Source organism: Drosophila subobscura, chromosome E (genome assembly GCF_008121235.1).
Source record: "Drosophila subobscura isolate 14011-0131.10 chromosome E, UCBerk_Dsub_1.0, whole genome shotgun sequence".
NCBI lineage: Eukaryota > Metazoa > Arthropoda > Insecta > Diptera > Drosophilidae > Drosophila > Drosophila subobscura.
In genome coordinates, this window is record NC_048531.1 from 18,443,991 (window position 1) to 18,458,264 (window position 14,274).

A 14,274-nucleotide genomic window follows, 5' to 3' on the forward strand; every position below is an offset into this window, starting at 1 on the left:
AGAGTTGTATTTTCTATCATTTTAATCTCTAATATTTCATCGCTTTCCTTTTCCTTTCGCAGGGCGAATACATCAAGCATCCCGTTCTGTACGAACTCAGTCATAAATATGGTTTCACAGAGAATCTGCCGGAGAGCTGCATGTCCATACGGCTCGAGGAGATCAAGGAGGCGATTCGTCGGGAGATCCGCAAGGAGCTGAAGATCAAAGAGGGCGCCGAGAAGTTGCGCGAAGTGGCCAAGGATCGGCGCTCACTCAGCGATGTGGCCGTGCTCGTGAAGAAGAGCAAAAGCAAACTGGCCGAGCTCAAGTCCGAGCTGCAGGAGCTGGAGAGTCAAATACTGCTAACGTCGGCCAACACGGCCGTCAACAGCAATGGACAAGGTGAGTGTTGATATTATGCAGGCAGGCGATTGTGCAACATCTGTAGACCCGGCCCTTCCTGTGCGCATTTTTTCTATTTCGAAAATCCATTAACAAAATCACAGAAAACTTTCCCAAAGGCAATGCTTTGGCTCTGCTGCAATCACACGAGCGAGCGAGCGACAGTAAAAACTCACGCCACACATTTCCGTGCAACAAGTTTTTGGTTTTGTTTTAGGGCGTACTATAACGAGGCATGTACAGTGTTTCACCAATAAAACAAACGCGGGTAGGGCGTGCGCCAGTCAGGCAGGTAGCAAACGAAGCTTTCAGCAAAAAATAAACTGAACATTTCAGTGGGATGTTGAGGAGAAGAGGAAATGCACTGAAAGTGGAAAGTGGAACTAGATTTTCAATCGATATTATTGAATCAGTCTCTTCGCAGCGTATTTCGAGTATAACAGCGAGATCATGCACACGACATGCATGTTGTTCTTCCATGCCCGTTCATTCTCTTCAGCTTGGGCGTCTGCTTTGGTTCCTTAAAGCAGCAAAAAATGGTTAAAACTAACAAAACTCGTACTCTTGTAAAGGCAAAGCAAACCCACTCAACAAACCTGCAGTACTCTTCCCTTCGTAGCGTAAAAAACACCATAAAAAGACAAGCGTGTAAACTGTCATAGCTGTTTGTTAGGGATGTGCTCAGTCTTCCATCTTTTACGAGCCTTTGTCACGCACTCGCCGCTTGAGCCACTTGAGCCACTCACCTGTTGGCTGCTCTCTCTCTACCCCTCTCTCTGTCTGCCTTCTCTCTCTCTCTCTTTCCCCCAGAAGTGTTCCATTTAGCTGTGATGCTCATTTGATAGATATTCCGCCCCGCCCTGCCATAACTCTCTAACAAGCGACACCGAAATGGTTCTTTCTATTGTATGTTTGAGGCCAACTATTGACACAAGTGTCATGAGCTGCTGCTGCTGCTGGTTCGTGCTTTTGTCGGGTTTTGCTTACAATTTCGTATGGAGACAGCTCCGGCATTCTATTTATTTATCTGCTGTTTTTGCTTCCGTGTTTGGGCTACAGAAATGAAGCTAAAAATGGAGCTGCATGCAGCAGCACCAGCAGCAGCATTGTGTGGCGCCGGAGTTGGGCTGGCTACACGTGAAATGATTGACGTTTGCTCTGGCAGCAGCTGCCAGCAGGGAGCAGCATATAAATGCCAACGGCATTAGAGCTGATTATGTGTGAATAAATATGCAGAACCCAGGGAGGAAATGGGCAAATAAATCGGAAATAAACGAAAGAAAAAACTATCCTTCGTCGCCCCAGTTGTCATCAAATGTCAAAAGAGTTCGAAAAGTTCTGCAAAGTGGAATGGCAGAGTGACTGTACTTTCAAGGACAGCAACATGTTGACCTCGATTCGTTAGTATCCTTTATCCCTTAGTCATGCACATGAAATGTATGCTGTTTAGCTGCTGCCTAGAATATTGTTCCTCCTTATCGTCTTGTCACTTTCTTAAGCCACGCAAATGAGCCTTAATTGGTCATTATTCAAAGATAAGAAACTCGTATCAGGGATTTTATTTTGGGCAACGATTGATAGCCATATCAGAAGTGCATAAAAGATGGCCATTAGGGCAGGTTTCCATGGGAAAGTGGAAGCAAAAATAGAGCCAGAATGTTCCTCTTTTCTCCAGCAATTCCAGCCAAACCTTTCATCTTCCCTTTCTTTTCTTACCTCAACTAATCTCTCTCCATTTATCGCCCACAGAATCGATTCATGCCAGCATCGATCCCAATGGCGGGCTTATCATTGGCGGTGCCCTGGGCGGCGGAGTTGGTGGCGGCGGCAATGGACCCTCCACCGCCAATGACAAAGTTCTCACCTCGCTGGAGAAGCAGCTGCAGATCGAAATCAAAGTGAAGACGGGCGCGGAGAACATGATCCAGTCGTTGGGCGCGGGCTGCGATAAGAAGTTGCTGGCGGAGGCCCACCAAATGCTGGCCGATTCGAGGGCCAAGATTGAGTTTCTGCGGCTGCGCATCATCAAGGTGAAACAGAACCGAGAGCAGGCCGATCGGCTGAAGGCCACGCGCCTTCTGATGGACGATGGTCAGCCGCAGAGCCTGGAGACGACGCTGGAGGAGCGCATCTCGGAGCTGCGACATCGGCTGCACATCGAGGCGGCTGTCGTGGATGGAGCCAAGAATGTTATACGAACGCTGCAGACGGCGAATCGAGCGCCAGACAAGAAGGCGCTGCAGGAGGTGAGTGGCAGTTCGCTCTCCCCCTTCAGGGGGAACTTAATCATATGACAGGCTAGTCCTAGAACTAATTAGAACTGGCCGTTGGCCAGGTAAGCGGAACGCGTCTCCTACGCTCAGGTGTGTGCCATATGGCCACACGGCGTATGATTCATATGCAAACGTATACGTATACGTGATTTCTGTCCACCAAACGAAAAGGAACGAGCCGCGAGCAGCGCAGCGCGAAACGAGGCTAATTATGCGGCTGTTTCTGTTCGTTTTTCGTTCGTTTTGGTTTTCATTTTCGAATTTCATTTTTTTTTCTGCCCTGCCCCCTGCCCTAACTGTCGTCTCATTAAATTAATGGCCGTGGAATGTGTCGCATTTACTTGAAGGAATACGTAAATGACTCTGGCAAGTGTTGGCACACACAGGGACTGCCCTAATAATTTGTTGTAGGGCAGAAGTTTGGTTGGTTTTTGCGAGCAGTTTGTCAGCGATAGAAATTTGAGTAGTTTTTGCTTAAATTTTTACTTTAATTCAAGTTTAAAGAGGGATTTTCTGAGACAGAAGGAGCTCCTGGAAAGGGGATTGGCCTATCTGTTTTTGCCAGTTTCTGGGAACCTACAAAAAAAGAAACTCTGTCGAGGAGTGGCCAAAGATGCGCTGAATAAATGTGATTCCCGGAATGGTTTTTTGAGCTCGACAAATGTTTTCCTGGAACACAGAGGCACGCACTCCGAGCGACATTTTCCTTTGGAAAAGTGTGCGACAATTTCGGTCAGAGTATATTGTTTTAATTTCACAATCCATTGAAAGATTTTTCTTTATTTTTTGTGGTCTGTTTTTCGTTGATTTCCCAATTTTCTATGTGCTCGGTGCTCGGTGCTCTGTGCGTTTCCTGTCGCGTGGCACGCTGAGACATGAAGCTCTTGGTGATTTATCTGCTGGTTGCTCTACACTCTCCACTTCCGCCATAGTTTGTTGGATTGTGGCCTAAATATTCTATTTGCAGGCAACATTCATTGCCCGGCCTCCGCGCTCATATTTATTTGTTTTGCGGCTGCTGCGACGCCTGTTGCATCTGTCGGCTGGAGTTGATCTCCCTGACTGAGAGATTTCCATTTAGGCCTCACATTTCTGGCTCTTATGCCTATGAAACGCACTGCCCATTGATCGATCCGATCCACCCTTGTCAGACGGCTGTACCATTTGTTGATGGAACTCTGAAGTTTTTATTCGTTCAAGACGTCAGCGAAATGATAAACAAATCGAATGAAGAACTCAAATCTGCCTCTGCCCTTTGGGGTCCCAACATTTTTAGAACTTGTAGAGAGAGAGAGACAGTGCGTGAGAGTGAGAGAGAGCGCGCTAGCTATAGTTGGTTGAGGGAATATATAGCTAAACATCTGTTTGATCGGGCCACAAATCTCGTGCGCGAGCGAGCGCAAAAGTTCTCTGGCCAACAGCAGCAGGCGGCAAATGTGAAAAACATCTCTTTGCTCTGGCGAATTTTCCCAAGCAGCTTTTTTCCGCTGTGCCGTTCAGTTCAAGTTGTGTTGCCGTTGCCGTTGCCGTTGCTGTTGCTGCTGCCTCTGACTCTGCCCCCGTTTGAGATTTTATTGGCCGCGCGTTCCGTGTTCCGTGTTCGTGCTCGTTTCGTTGTGTTTCAAACTCTATGAATAATGTAATAAAACAACAACAAAATAATTATAAATCCATGGCAGAGATCAAAGAAAAGTGCAGCCTCACACACACACAGAAAACAAAAGAAATGCAAGCCGCCGAGCCACACCTGATACTCCCAACTCCACATTACGCATACGCAGCATATGCCGCTTGTAGCTGCACAATTGCGTAATTCTTTGAGAGCCTCTCCTCTCACATTCCCCTCGCGTTTGCCACTCAAACTTTGAGGTGGAGGCTTTTGTTTTGGGGTCATCTTGCAATTGTTATAAATAAAAATCACATAAATTTAGACACACAAAATTTGTAAAAACGAAAGTGTTTTTAGTTCCACACCTCGCTGGTGTCTCTGTGCGTGTGTGCGGCATCTAAAAATACATAAAAACATAAAGAATTAAATACAGTCAAGAGGGTCTATGAAGGATAAGTGTGGCAGGCACACAAAGAGGTTTAAAACTTCAAGGAAAAGAGTGACAAAAAGTTTCAAAAAATTGCCATTAAGAAAAGGGAAAGACATTCATTGAGTGGCTTTAAATATGTGTTTAAACTATTAGCAAAAATATGTAATAAATGTAAAAAAATAGCCACAAATGCCACGCAAGGATGTAGCATAATTTTGCAACCCTTCCCGAGCATCCTTCATAGCCACTTTTGACTGTAGAAATCAAAATGAAACATCAAATAATTTGAATTTGCATTCAGCTTGCGAGAACTATCAAAGCGGCTTCTCCTACAACATGTGTGTGCTATTTTTAGCAGCAGTTATAAGAATATAACAGATCGTGTGTGAATATATATGTATCGGACACATATATCGTATATATATATCGTGTGTATGTGCCATATGTGCGTGAGTGTAGCCATATGCGGCATGGCACCTTGAACAAACAATTATAAGAGAAATCCGCAAACAAAAATGTTTTCTGGCCACAAAAGTGCGTAAGGCAGTGATGGACACGCCTACGGTTGGTGCCTCAGCTGCGCCACTGCCCCACGAGCTAACCGCCGAGTGGACAGTGCGCGCCCACCTGACCTTTGCCCGAGCCGGCGAGCCAGTGCATGGGGAGGGCAGCGCCACAGAGCAGCCTACCGTGCAGCCCGTGCATCCCGTTCATGTCGTCTACAAGTGGTGCACGCCCTGCGACGAACAGGATGTGGACAAGGTGAGTGCCCGCCAGCCAGCAATCCTCCTGGGACTCAATCCACATTCCCCTCTGCAGACTGCCACCACTTTGGGCACCAGCTTCCGTTCGACCAACTCCTCGGCCACCACGACCAATGCGGATTCGGCCTTCGGCAGCCCACAGGCATCGCGTGCACTGCCTGCGGGAGCAGCCACCACGCCAGGAGCCACCGCTCAAGTGTGCGGCACGCGTTGTCGCAGCACTTGCAACATCATGGTTTCCGCTGTGGCTGACTTCCTGCCACAGGAAGCGACGACTGCAGCAGCAGCGAATGAGCCCTTCGTCTATCACAACAAGGTGCGGGCGCAGCAGCTGCGCGATGCCTTCTCGCAGACCAGCGACCACGAGGAGTCGCAGCAGCACCAGCAGTCGGTGGAGCCACAGCAGCAGCAGCGACGACGCGCCGCCTACGAGCAGCGTCGCGCGACCACCGAGGCGCTCGTGAATTTTGCCAGCAGGCGGCAGGCAGAGGAGGCGAACACTTATGTGGTAAGAGGAGGAACCCAGTCCCTGCGCTCTCTCCTTCTAATTGATTGTTTGTCCTGCAGCCAACCTACTCGCCCACGCCCACCACGCCCTCGTCCACATTCAAGTCGGCCTCGATGCCGAGGATAGCGCCACAGGCAGGAGGAACGTTGCCCAGGATGCCGCCCAATTTGGGTGAGAAGAAACCGCGCACCGTGCACATCGATGTCTACTGCACGGGCTCCGAGGGGGATGAGGAGGCGGACGATGAGCAGCAGGCAGATGTGGAGATCTCCTCCAGCTCCAGCTCAGACTCGGATCTAGCGGGCAGCAAGCGCTACGATCTGGACTCGAATTCCACACCGCAAACAGTGTTGGACAACGAGCAAATGCTGCTGCGGCATCAGCGAATCTCCGGCGGAGCCATGCCACGCCGCTTGGGCCAGCCAAAGGAGCAAAAGGACAACCAGCAGCAGCAGATGAGCCTGGGCCATGCCATCACCAAATGCAGCACCGCCGAGGAGGTGACCGAATCGAAGCAGCTCCTCTTCCGCAAACACATTGGGGACCAGCGGGCAGCCAAGTTGGCCAACTTGCGGCAGAAGTACATGCGACAGCCGAGCGATGACACCATCAGCAGCACCTACCCGAACTCCTCGCACTCGACCATGCCCAGGGATGCCACCTGCAGCAGCATCTCCAGCGTGGCAGCGGCCACGGACTGTGTGGACTCCTCGTGGAAGGAAACGGACGAGCCGGATCATCCGTTAAGCGTTGCCTTTGGCCTGGCCAAGTCCGATAGCTTTGATTATGAGAACTCGCTGGATCGCCTGCGCATTAGCCAGATGGAGCGGCTGTGGTCGCGTCAGCATTCGTTGGATTTGCCACAGAATGGCAACAGCTTGACACACCAGCAGCAGCAGCAGCAACAGCCTCTGCATCAGCATTTGTCTCCCCATCAGCCTCCTCAGCACTTGCAGACCATCAAAGAGGTGCAGTCGCAGCGCAACTCTTTTCAGCGCAGCGACACGATCCCCTCGGAATCGGATGGCTTCTCCGACACGAACATTTTCAACACGTATCCGGGCAGGCAGATATCGCAGCTGCAGCAGCGCAATCGTCCGGGCTTCCTGCAGTTCTTTGGACCCTCCATGGGTGCACCCGCCGTTGGGCAGTCCACGCCGCCAGTGACAGCGCCCGTGCAGCCCACGTCCGTAGCCAATGCAGATCCATTTCGACTGCTTCATCCGAGCTACCGCTGGAAGAGCGAGGCACGCGACAATCTGAGTGTGCAGCGACCCTCGGGCTCACCCTCAACGGAGCGCAGCTCGCCGCAGCTGCTGTCGGCGGCCACCACTGTGGTGCGCTGTGGCAGCGAGGCACCGCCCAGCACCACTTCGGCCAGCACATTCGGCACCACAGTGGTGACACCTTCGCCGCTGCCCGGGCGTCGCTTTGACATCTCCCGCGACAGTCCGAGCGTGGCCAGTGAGGCGTCCACGGCCACCGTTTCGGGCTACACGCACGAGCATCTGGAGAAGACGCGACGCTTTGGCAATGTGGTGGCTATGCGCAAGCCAGGCCATCATGTGGGACCCACCAAAAACCCAAACTGCCAGTGCGAGAGCTGCCAGCGTTGGTTGGCCGAACGTTTTCAGTTGCGCGGTCGAGCGTTTTCTTTGGGCGAGCGACCAGTGTTGCGAAGGCCGCAGTAGCAAGCATTTAACACTTTGCCACCCCCCACATAAGTACCAATTAACCCATACTGCCCCTCACTGGATTTCATTTTCTTTCGATTAAGTTTAAGCCGCGAAATGTTCCTCACACAAGAATGAATAAAACACAACAGAAATTGTGCGCTGAATCAGTTTAATGTTTAATGTTGTAATAAAGTCATCAAATAATAGTCTGTAGAATCGAAAGTGTGTATTTTATTGGCTGTGGTTTTGTGTAAAACATGAACTACTCAACACTTAAGAGATTAACTAATTTCTTATCCGCTCTTTCCCTCTTCCCAGGCCTCTGGACGCTTATCGGAGTCAACACGAAAACTTGATCTTTTGCGATACTCGCTGGATCTGCGGCGCTTGGAGCTGCCAGCGGACTCTCCGGCTGCCCAACAGCTCAAGGCGGAGCTGCAGATTTTGCAGCAGTCAACGTCGCCGGGGCCCGTCACCTACACATCGCTGCAGACGGGGCAGGGCGGAATATTGGGCGGCAAACCGTATCAGTCGGTGTCGTCGCTGGGTCGCTGTGCCAGTGTCACGGGCAAGCTGGAGGTGCGGCTGATGGGCTGTCAGGATCTGCTGGAGGATGTCCCGGGGCGCTCGCGACGCGACAAGGACAACAGCTCGAGTCCCGGCGATCTGCGCAGCTTCGTTAAGGGTGTCACATCGCGCAGCAGCTCCAAGAGCTACTCGGTGAAGGATGAGACCTCGCTGGAGATAATGGCTGCCATTAAGCTGGACAACATCACCGTGGGACAGACCTCCTGGAAGCCATGCTCGCAGCAGGCCTGGGATCAGCGTTTCTCCATCGATCTAGATCGCTCCCGTGAGCTCGAGATTGGTGTCTTTTGGCGCGACTGGCGCTCCCTGTGCGCCGTCAAGGTGTTGCGCCTGGAGGAGTTCATCGACGATGTGCGCCACGGCATGGCGCTGCAGCTGGAGCCACAGGGTTTGCTCTTCGCCGAGATTAAGTTTCTCAATCCAATGATATCGCAGAAGCCCAAGCTGCGCCGCCAGCGCATGATCTTCAACAGGCAGCAGGCGAAGAACATCCCACGGGCCAAGCAGATGAACATAAATGTGGCCACCTGGGGCCGCCTGCTCAAGCGGAATGCCCCGAACCATGTGCACATGGGCTCGAGCGACGTCACAGGCGCAACGGCTGGCTCTGCACTGGCCACGGGCCGCGACTCGGAGTCTCCCATCTCGCGTACGCCCTCGTCGGATGCGCTGGTGGAGCCGGAACCGTATACGCCCGGCGAGCAGGCCCAGAATCTGGAGTTCAATCCGGATGCGGGCATGCACGAGCACGTGGAGACGCCCGGCGAGTACCCGGATCCAGCGGCCAGCGGCTTGAGCGGCATGCGGCCGCTCTCCATGCACATGCAGGGCATCAGCGTTCTGCCACCCGACTCACCGCCAGTGTCCGCCGCCGCAGCAGCCGCTGCTGGCAGACCCAATTCGCTCATCATACAGATGCCGCCGCAGGCAGCAGGCGCCAAGGTGCCAGCAGTCATCGGTGGACGCACAGCAGCGCCCACAACGGCGCCACCGCCGCCGCCTTTGCTCAAGTCAACGACCAACACGCCGGTGCTGGATCAGGAGGTGAGTTCGATTCAGAGTTTATACAGGCCCCTCCCTAAACAGTCTACCCCCTCTACAATCCTGTGTAAAGATCTTTCATGTAAATATTTAAAGCTGTGTTCCCGTAGCTGGTTTGATCGTTGTGCCTGCCACATGCCATTGCAACTTGCCATTGCCATTGCCACTTCCTTTTGCTTCATTCTTATCTCATGTACATACTTCACACACCCACAACCCACACACATTTGTAATCTGTACAGTTATCGCATCATTATCCTCTCCTTGGTGTTGGCTTTTGTATTATTGATTGTACATAAATGCATACATATCCACATACATATGTACATAAATACATCGTTGATCATACCTGTAAGCTTTGATCATATGTGTGTGTAATATATGGAATGGAGAAGGATGCCAACCTCCATGCAGAAGGATCCAACCAAGCAGATGTTGGGCTTGGAAATTGAACGAAAATTACATCAACGATCTGCTGGAAATTTTCCAATACTACCAAAGGGAAGCCCGTATGACACTAACTTATCATTGTCACTGACCGATGTATGACACTAACTTTACATTAGCCCTGAGCATCTGTTGAGGAATAAATTTTGTTTACTTTGTTTAAAAAGTTAAGTAGTTCCGTGAAAAACATGCAATAAATGTAAGTTAGTGTCATACGGGCATTGAAGTGAGCATTGAGCTGCCGTTGTTCCCCCTCTTTTGCAACTCATTCTTCACCTACATCCAACATCATCATCATTCCCTTCTCGCTCTTGGATTTCTCTCTCTGTCTCTCACGCACTCCCTCTCTCTCTGTGCGAAAGAAGCTTTCTTACCCGCTTTCTACCCCAATCTTTCTCTCATTCTTTGTCTCTCTTTGTGCTTTGCGCTGTCCTTCCTTTCTCCGCCTCTCTGTGTGTCTCTGTGTGACTGTCTCTGTTGCCCGTCTCCCGCCTACCGTCATCCGTCTGTCATGATCTCCGTTAATCGCCGACAGCTGCAGGATGTCTTGCACGAATTTGATTTCCTCTCCGACATGGACTCGCGTCCAACCACGCTGCGGCGCCTGCTGAAAGAGCGGGACATGGAGCAGCTGGAGCTGGACCAGGAGGCGCTCGAGAGCCTTTTGCTGCAGCAGCAGCAGTCCGAGCAGCAGGCACTGCACCAGAGGCAGCTGCAGGAGCAGCAGAGGCTCCAGCAGTTCCAGGAGGCACAGCGTCTGGCCATCCTCGAGCTGTGCGAGCACCTGGGGAGTAAGTGTCAGTTGGAGGAGTTGGAAGGGTTGGACACGGAGCAGCAGCAGGATCAGCAAGATCAGTCCAGACAGAAGGAGAAGCAGAGCTTGATGGAACGGTCCAAAAAGAGTCAGAGTCAGCCACCGCCAACGCCTCCTCCTCCGCCGCCGCAGTCGCAGCCATCCACCCAGACCCCGCTCTTGCGCCCGCTACCGCTCTCGATCTCGCCAGTTAGCCGCCCAGTCACCTATCCCTGCCCCAGCAACAGCCAAAGTCCACTCGCTGTCATGCCACCAACAAACCAATTTCAGTTGCAGCACGATCCCGCCCAGACCCAGTCCAGCAATCGCTTCGGTGCCGCCGTCGAGGATCTGTCAAGGCCATCGGCTGTGGAGCAGCAGCTGCACCGTCCGGTGCTCACCCTGCCGCCGGTGGTGCTGCTGGGCGGCCGGGAGGAGGACCTATCGGTGCCGCCCTCGCCCCTGGTAGAGTATCCCGAGGACGATGACGAGTACCTGTACAGGGCCGATGGCGGCAGGGGCAGCCAAAATATGCTGCTGCAGTCCAGCCACAGTTCCAGTGCGGGCGATCGTTTCTGTGTGGAGGTTAGGAGGTTTTTTCATTTGATTTCTTTTTGGTTTGCTTTTGGTTTGGAATTTTTGCCTTGGTTTTTTGTTGTGTTGGTTTAATTTCGTTGAGGATCCCGCGATCCGTGCAATCGATTTTATTTAATATTATTCACTAATCCTCAAAAACAGCTTTTTCGTTTCTTACATTTATTCGTTTATACACGATTTTTGTTGGGTTTTTGTTAATGTTACTGTTATCGTTGCCGTTATCGATTGCTGTGTTTTTGTGGAATGAAATAGCAGCGATAAAATTGCAGAAACTGTCCCTAAACCATTCATTAAACATAATCATGCACATGACAAACACAAAATCACACTCACATTTGTTTGAATTGTACCTAACATCGCGTTTAACGGCACTGCTTTATGGTGTTAACAGTAGAATAAAGTGTTGACACTGCTTTGTGGTGTTAACAGTAGCTCATAGTGTTAGATAACATTTTAAACTAACAGTTAAGCCACCTGTAGACACGTAACTCCATGTGGAACTTCCTATTTAAACCTAACTTTGATGTTAACTTAATTTAAAACTTAAATTGTTAATTAATTACGACCCCAAAAACGACTTGAGAGCTCTGAAAAATGTATGAAAAATACTCTTGTGCATAATCCCCGCGATTAGATATCCAAAAAGTGACAAAAGTGATCCAAAAGCTTTTTAAATAGAAACGAAAAGATCACAGGGAAAAGGCGGAGAGCCGCGAAAGTGCGCCGCTTCACGTGCCAAAAGGCGAGGCACCTCCACTCACACGACATTCATTTTCCACCGTCAACGTTCCTCACATTTTCCATTTCATTTAAGATGTTTACCACCTACCACCTACATCTATGTGTGTGCCTCTTGTGTGTCTTTTTATGTACTCATCTATGTACCCCGCGCGAACTCTTGTCACATTTTTCCCCAACGTCTTACGTAGCATTTTGGCCATTTTTAGACGCAAAGAAGCGACGCAGAAGCGCCTAAAATGCTAAGCGACCATTTTGCCTGCCCTCTGGTCATGACTTTGGCACTTGTTTGCCTTCAGTTGCCAGTCGTTTCCCTCGCTGCTGTCACTGCTACTGCCCTCGGGGTATAGCCTACGATCCGTCGGATATTGTGGCCATGTCGTGGCGTCATGTTTGTGCCAGCATTTCATGCACTCGCGCAGGTCCTGAGGCAAATGTTTGCAGTGCAACTTCAGCAGGAGCAGCAGCATCATCCTTCCCATTTTCATATTCCGACTTGGCCCATCCGTCAGCTGTTAGCCACATCCGCACCAGCCATTTGTGAAGCACCTTCTGCTGTATGTTTTGTGTGTCCCAGTCCCAGTGTCAGTCGTTGAGTATCGCAGCTCTTTGAACCCTCACAATCCTCTTGCAGGCGCATATCAGTCTTGTACATATCACACTCGAACCCATCGATGCCAGCTGCACCACCAGCTGCCTGATAGAGGAGGTGGCCGAGCCAGAGCCACAGCCGGAAACCAAGGCAGTGGCAGAGTCAGAATCCCAATCTGAGGCATACGTTGAGAGTGTGTTGCTTGAGACAGTTGTTGAAAAGAAAGAGGAGCAGCAGGAGCAGGTAAAAGTCAACAGAAAAGTACAGGCAGAACATCCCAGTCCCAGCAGAGCTCTCAAGTTGTGTCCCCCAAATCTAAGCTTAACCGAAATATAACCAACCAAAGCGCTGACAATTCTCCTTTGCCTTCCCTCAGGTCATACCGCAGCTGGGCAAACTCTACGTGGGCAACAATCAGCAGCAGCAGCAGTATGGACAGCAGCCCTCGCCCATCATCCAGGAGCCACCGACTCCGACCATCTATGGCAACAGCGCGGCCGCTGGCGCACCACAATTCCCGCAGCCCACACAGCGCCAGGATAAGCTGATCCAGCCCGGACAGCAGCCCATCTATGCGAATCAGTACGAGCTGAATGTGGCCAAGGCAGCGGCGGCCGCCTCTGTGTACACGCCCACGACCAGCTCCTCGTCGACGAGCAACACCAGCAGCCAGCAGCAGGGCCAGGGGCAGCGCAAGAATGTGGCACGCGGCCTGCAGTTCCACGAGGGCAGCGGCCGCCTGGGCAAGCAACAGCCACCGCCCAATGCCGGCATGCTCTCCATGGACAACTTCCGGCTGCTGAGCGTGCTGGGACGCGGACACTTTGGCAAGGTGATCCTGTCGCAGCTGCGCAGCAACAACCAATACTATGCCATCAAGGCGCTCAAGAAGGGCGACATAATCGCACGCGACGAGGTGGAGTCGCTGCTCAGCGAGAAGCGCATCTTCGAGGTGGCCAATGCCATGCGCCATCCGTTTTTAGTCAATTTATATTCGTGCTTCCAGACCGATGTAAGTGGCAGCAGCAAGCAGCTGTAAGAGTTTTCGAATTCCTAATCCTGTTTCCTTGATTCCCCCCACAGCAACACGTTTGCTTTGTGATGGAGTACGCCGCCGGCGGGGATCTAATGATGCACATCCACACGGACGTGTTCCTGGAGCCGCGTGCTGTCTTCTATGCCGCATGCGTTGTGCTGGGACTGCAGTATCTGCACGAGAACAAGATCATCTATCGCGACCTGAAGCTGGACAACCTGCTGTTGGACACGGATGGCTATGTGAAGATTGCCGACTTTGGCCTGTGCAAGGAGGGCATGGGCTTTGGCGATCGCACGGGCACCTTCTGCGGCACACCCGAGTTTCTGGCGCCCGAAGTGCTCACGGAGACGTCGTACACACGTGCCGTGGACTGGTGGGGTCTGGGCGTGCTCATCTTTGAGATGTTGGTGGGAGAGGTGAGTGCAGTTGGGAGCTAGATGTCCTCTGTAAATGTTTAACTGAATGTATTTCCCTTTTTGACAGTCACCTTTCCCTGGCGACGATGAGGAGGAGGTCTTCGATTCGATTGTCAATGATGAGGTGCGCTATCCGCGCTTCCTCTCACTCGAGGCCATAGCCGTGATGCGTAGGGTGAGTCATTCCGGCATTGCTTCTAGGAAAAATCGATGCTCATTAGCTCATAATATTCACAGCTGCTGCGCAAGAATCCGGAGCGACGTTTGGGTTCGTCGGAGCGCGATGCGGAGGATGTCAAGAAGCAGGCGTTCTTCCGCTCCATTGTCTGGGATGATTTGCTGTTGCGTAAGGTCAAGCCACCGTTTGTGCCCACGATTG

General features: G+C 51.5%; 2 protein-coding genes across 17 annotated transcripts in view; both read left to right on the forward strand.

Moving 5' to 3' along the window:
• The window catches only part of LOC117890652 (serine/threonine-protein kinase N), a 32,593-nt gene that overhangs the window by 16,562 nt on the left and 1,757 nt on the right, over nt 1-14,274 (forward strand). For 3 of the 14 annotated variants that reach the window (XM_034795609.1, XM_034795608.1, XM_034795606.1), the window contains 9 exons: nt 63-384; nt 2,134-2,630; nt 7,963-9,276; nt 10,805-11,098; nt 12,483-12,683; nt 12,817-13,452; nt 13,524-13,895; nt 13,963-14,070; nt 14,133-14,273. In XM_034795609.1, coding sequence (XP_034651500.1) covers nt 63-384; nt 2,134-2,630; nt 7,963-9,276; nt 10,805-11,098; nt 12,483-12,683; nt 12,817-13,452; nt 13,524-13,895; nt 13,963-14,070; nt 14,133-14,273 — 3,885 coding nt within the window. Of the gene's footprint in view, nt 1-62; nt 385-2,133; nt 2,631-7,962; nt 9,277-10,255; nt 10,522-10,629; nt 11,099-12,185; nt 12,406-12,482; nt 12,684-12,816; nt 13,453-13,523; nt 13,896-13,962; nt 14,071-14,132; nt 14,274 lie in introns of those variants that run through there. The other 11 variants (XM_034795620.1, XM_034795618.1, XM_034795616.1 and 8 more) reach the window with 7 other exon arrangements.
• On the forward strand, nt 4,090-7,836 carry LOC117890655. Of its 3 annotated transcripts, XM_034795626.1 has the most exons (5): nt 4,090-4,296; nt 4,998-5,458; nt 5,516-5,828; nt 5,868-5,968; nt 6,028-7,836. In XM_034795626.1, exons 2-5 carry the CDS (start codon nt 5,246-5,248, stop codon nt 7,657-7,659), a joined length of 2,259 nt encoding a protein of 752 aa, XP_034651517.1. In that variant the 5' UTR covers nt 4,090-4,296; nt 4,998-5,245; the 3' UTR covers nt 7,660-7,836. The 3 variants fall into 3 exon arrangements, with proteins under 3 accessions (XP_034651517.1, XP_034651515.1, XP_034651516.1); XM_034795624.1 differs by having other exon boundaries at nt 5,516-5,968; XM_034795625.1 differs by having other exon boundaries at nt 5,052-5,458; nt 5,516-5,968.

Coding starts and splice junctions, on each gene's coding strand:
- LOC117890655 (XM_034795624.1), top strand. CDS start 5,246: ATGGACACGCCTACGGTTGGTGCCTCAGCTGCGCCACTGCCCCACGAG. Junction 5,459..5,515: donor ACGAACAGGATGTGGACAAG/GTGAGTGCCCGC, acceptor TCCCCTCTGCAG/ACTGCCACCACTTTGGGCAC. Junction 5,969..6,027: donor AGGAGGCGAACACTTATGTG/GTAAGAGGAGGA, acceptor TTTGTCCTGCAG/CCAACCTACTCGCCCACGCC.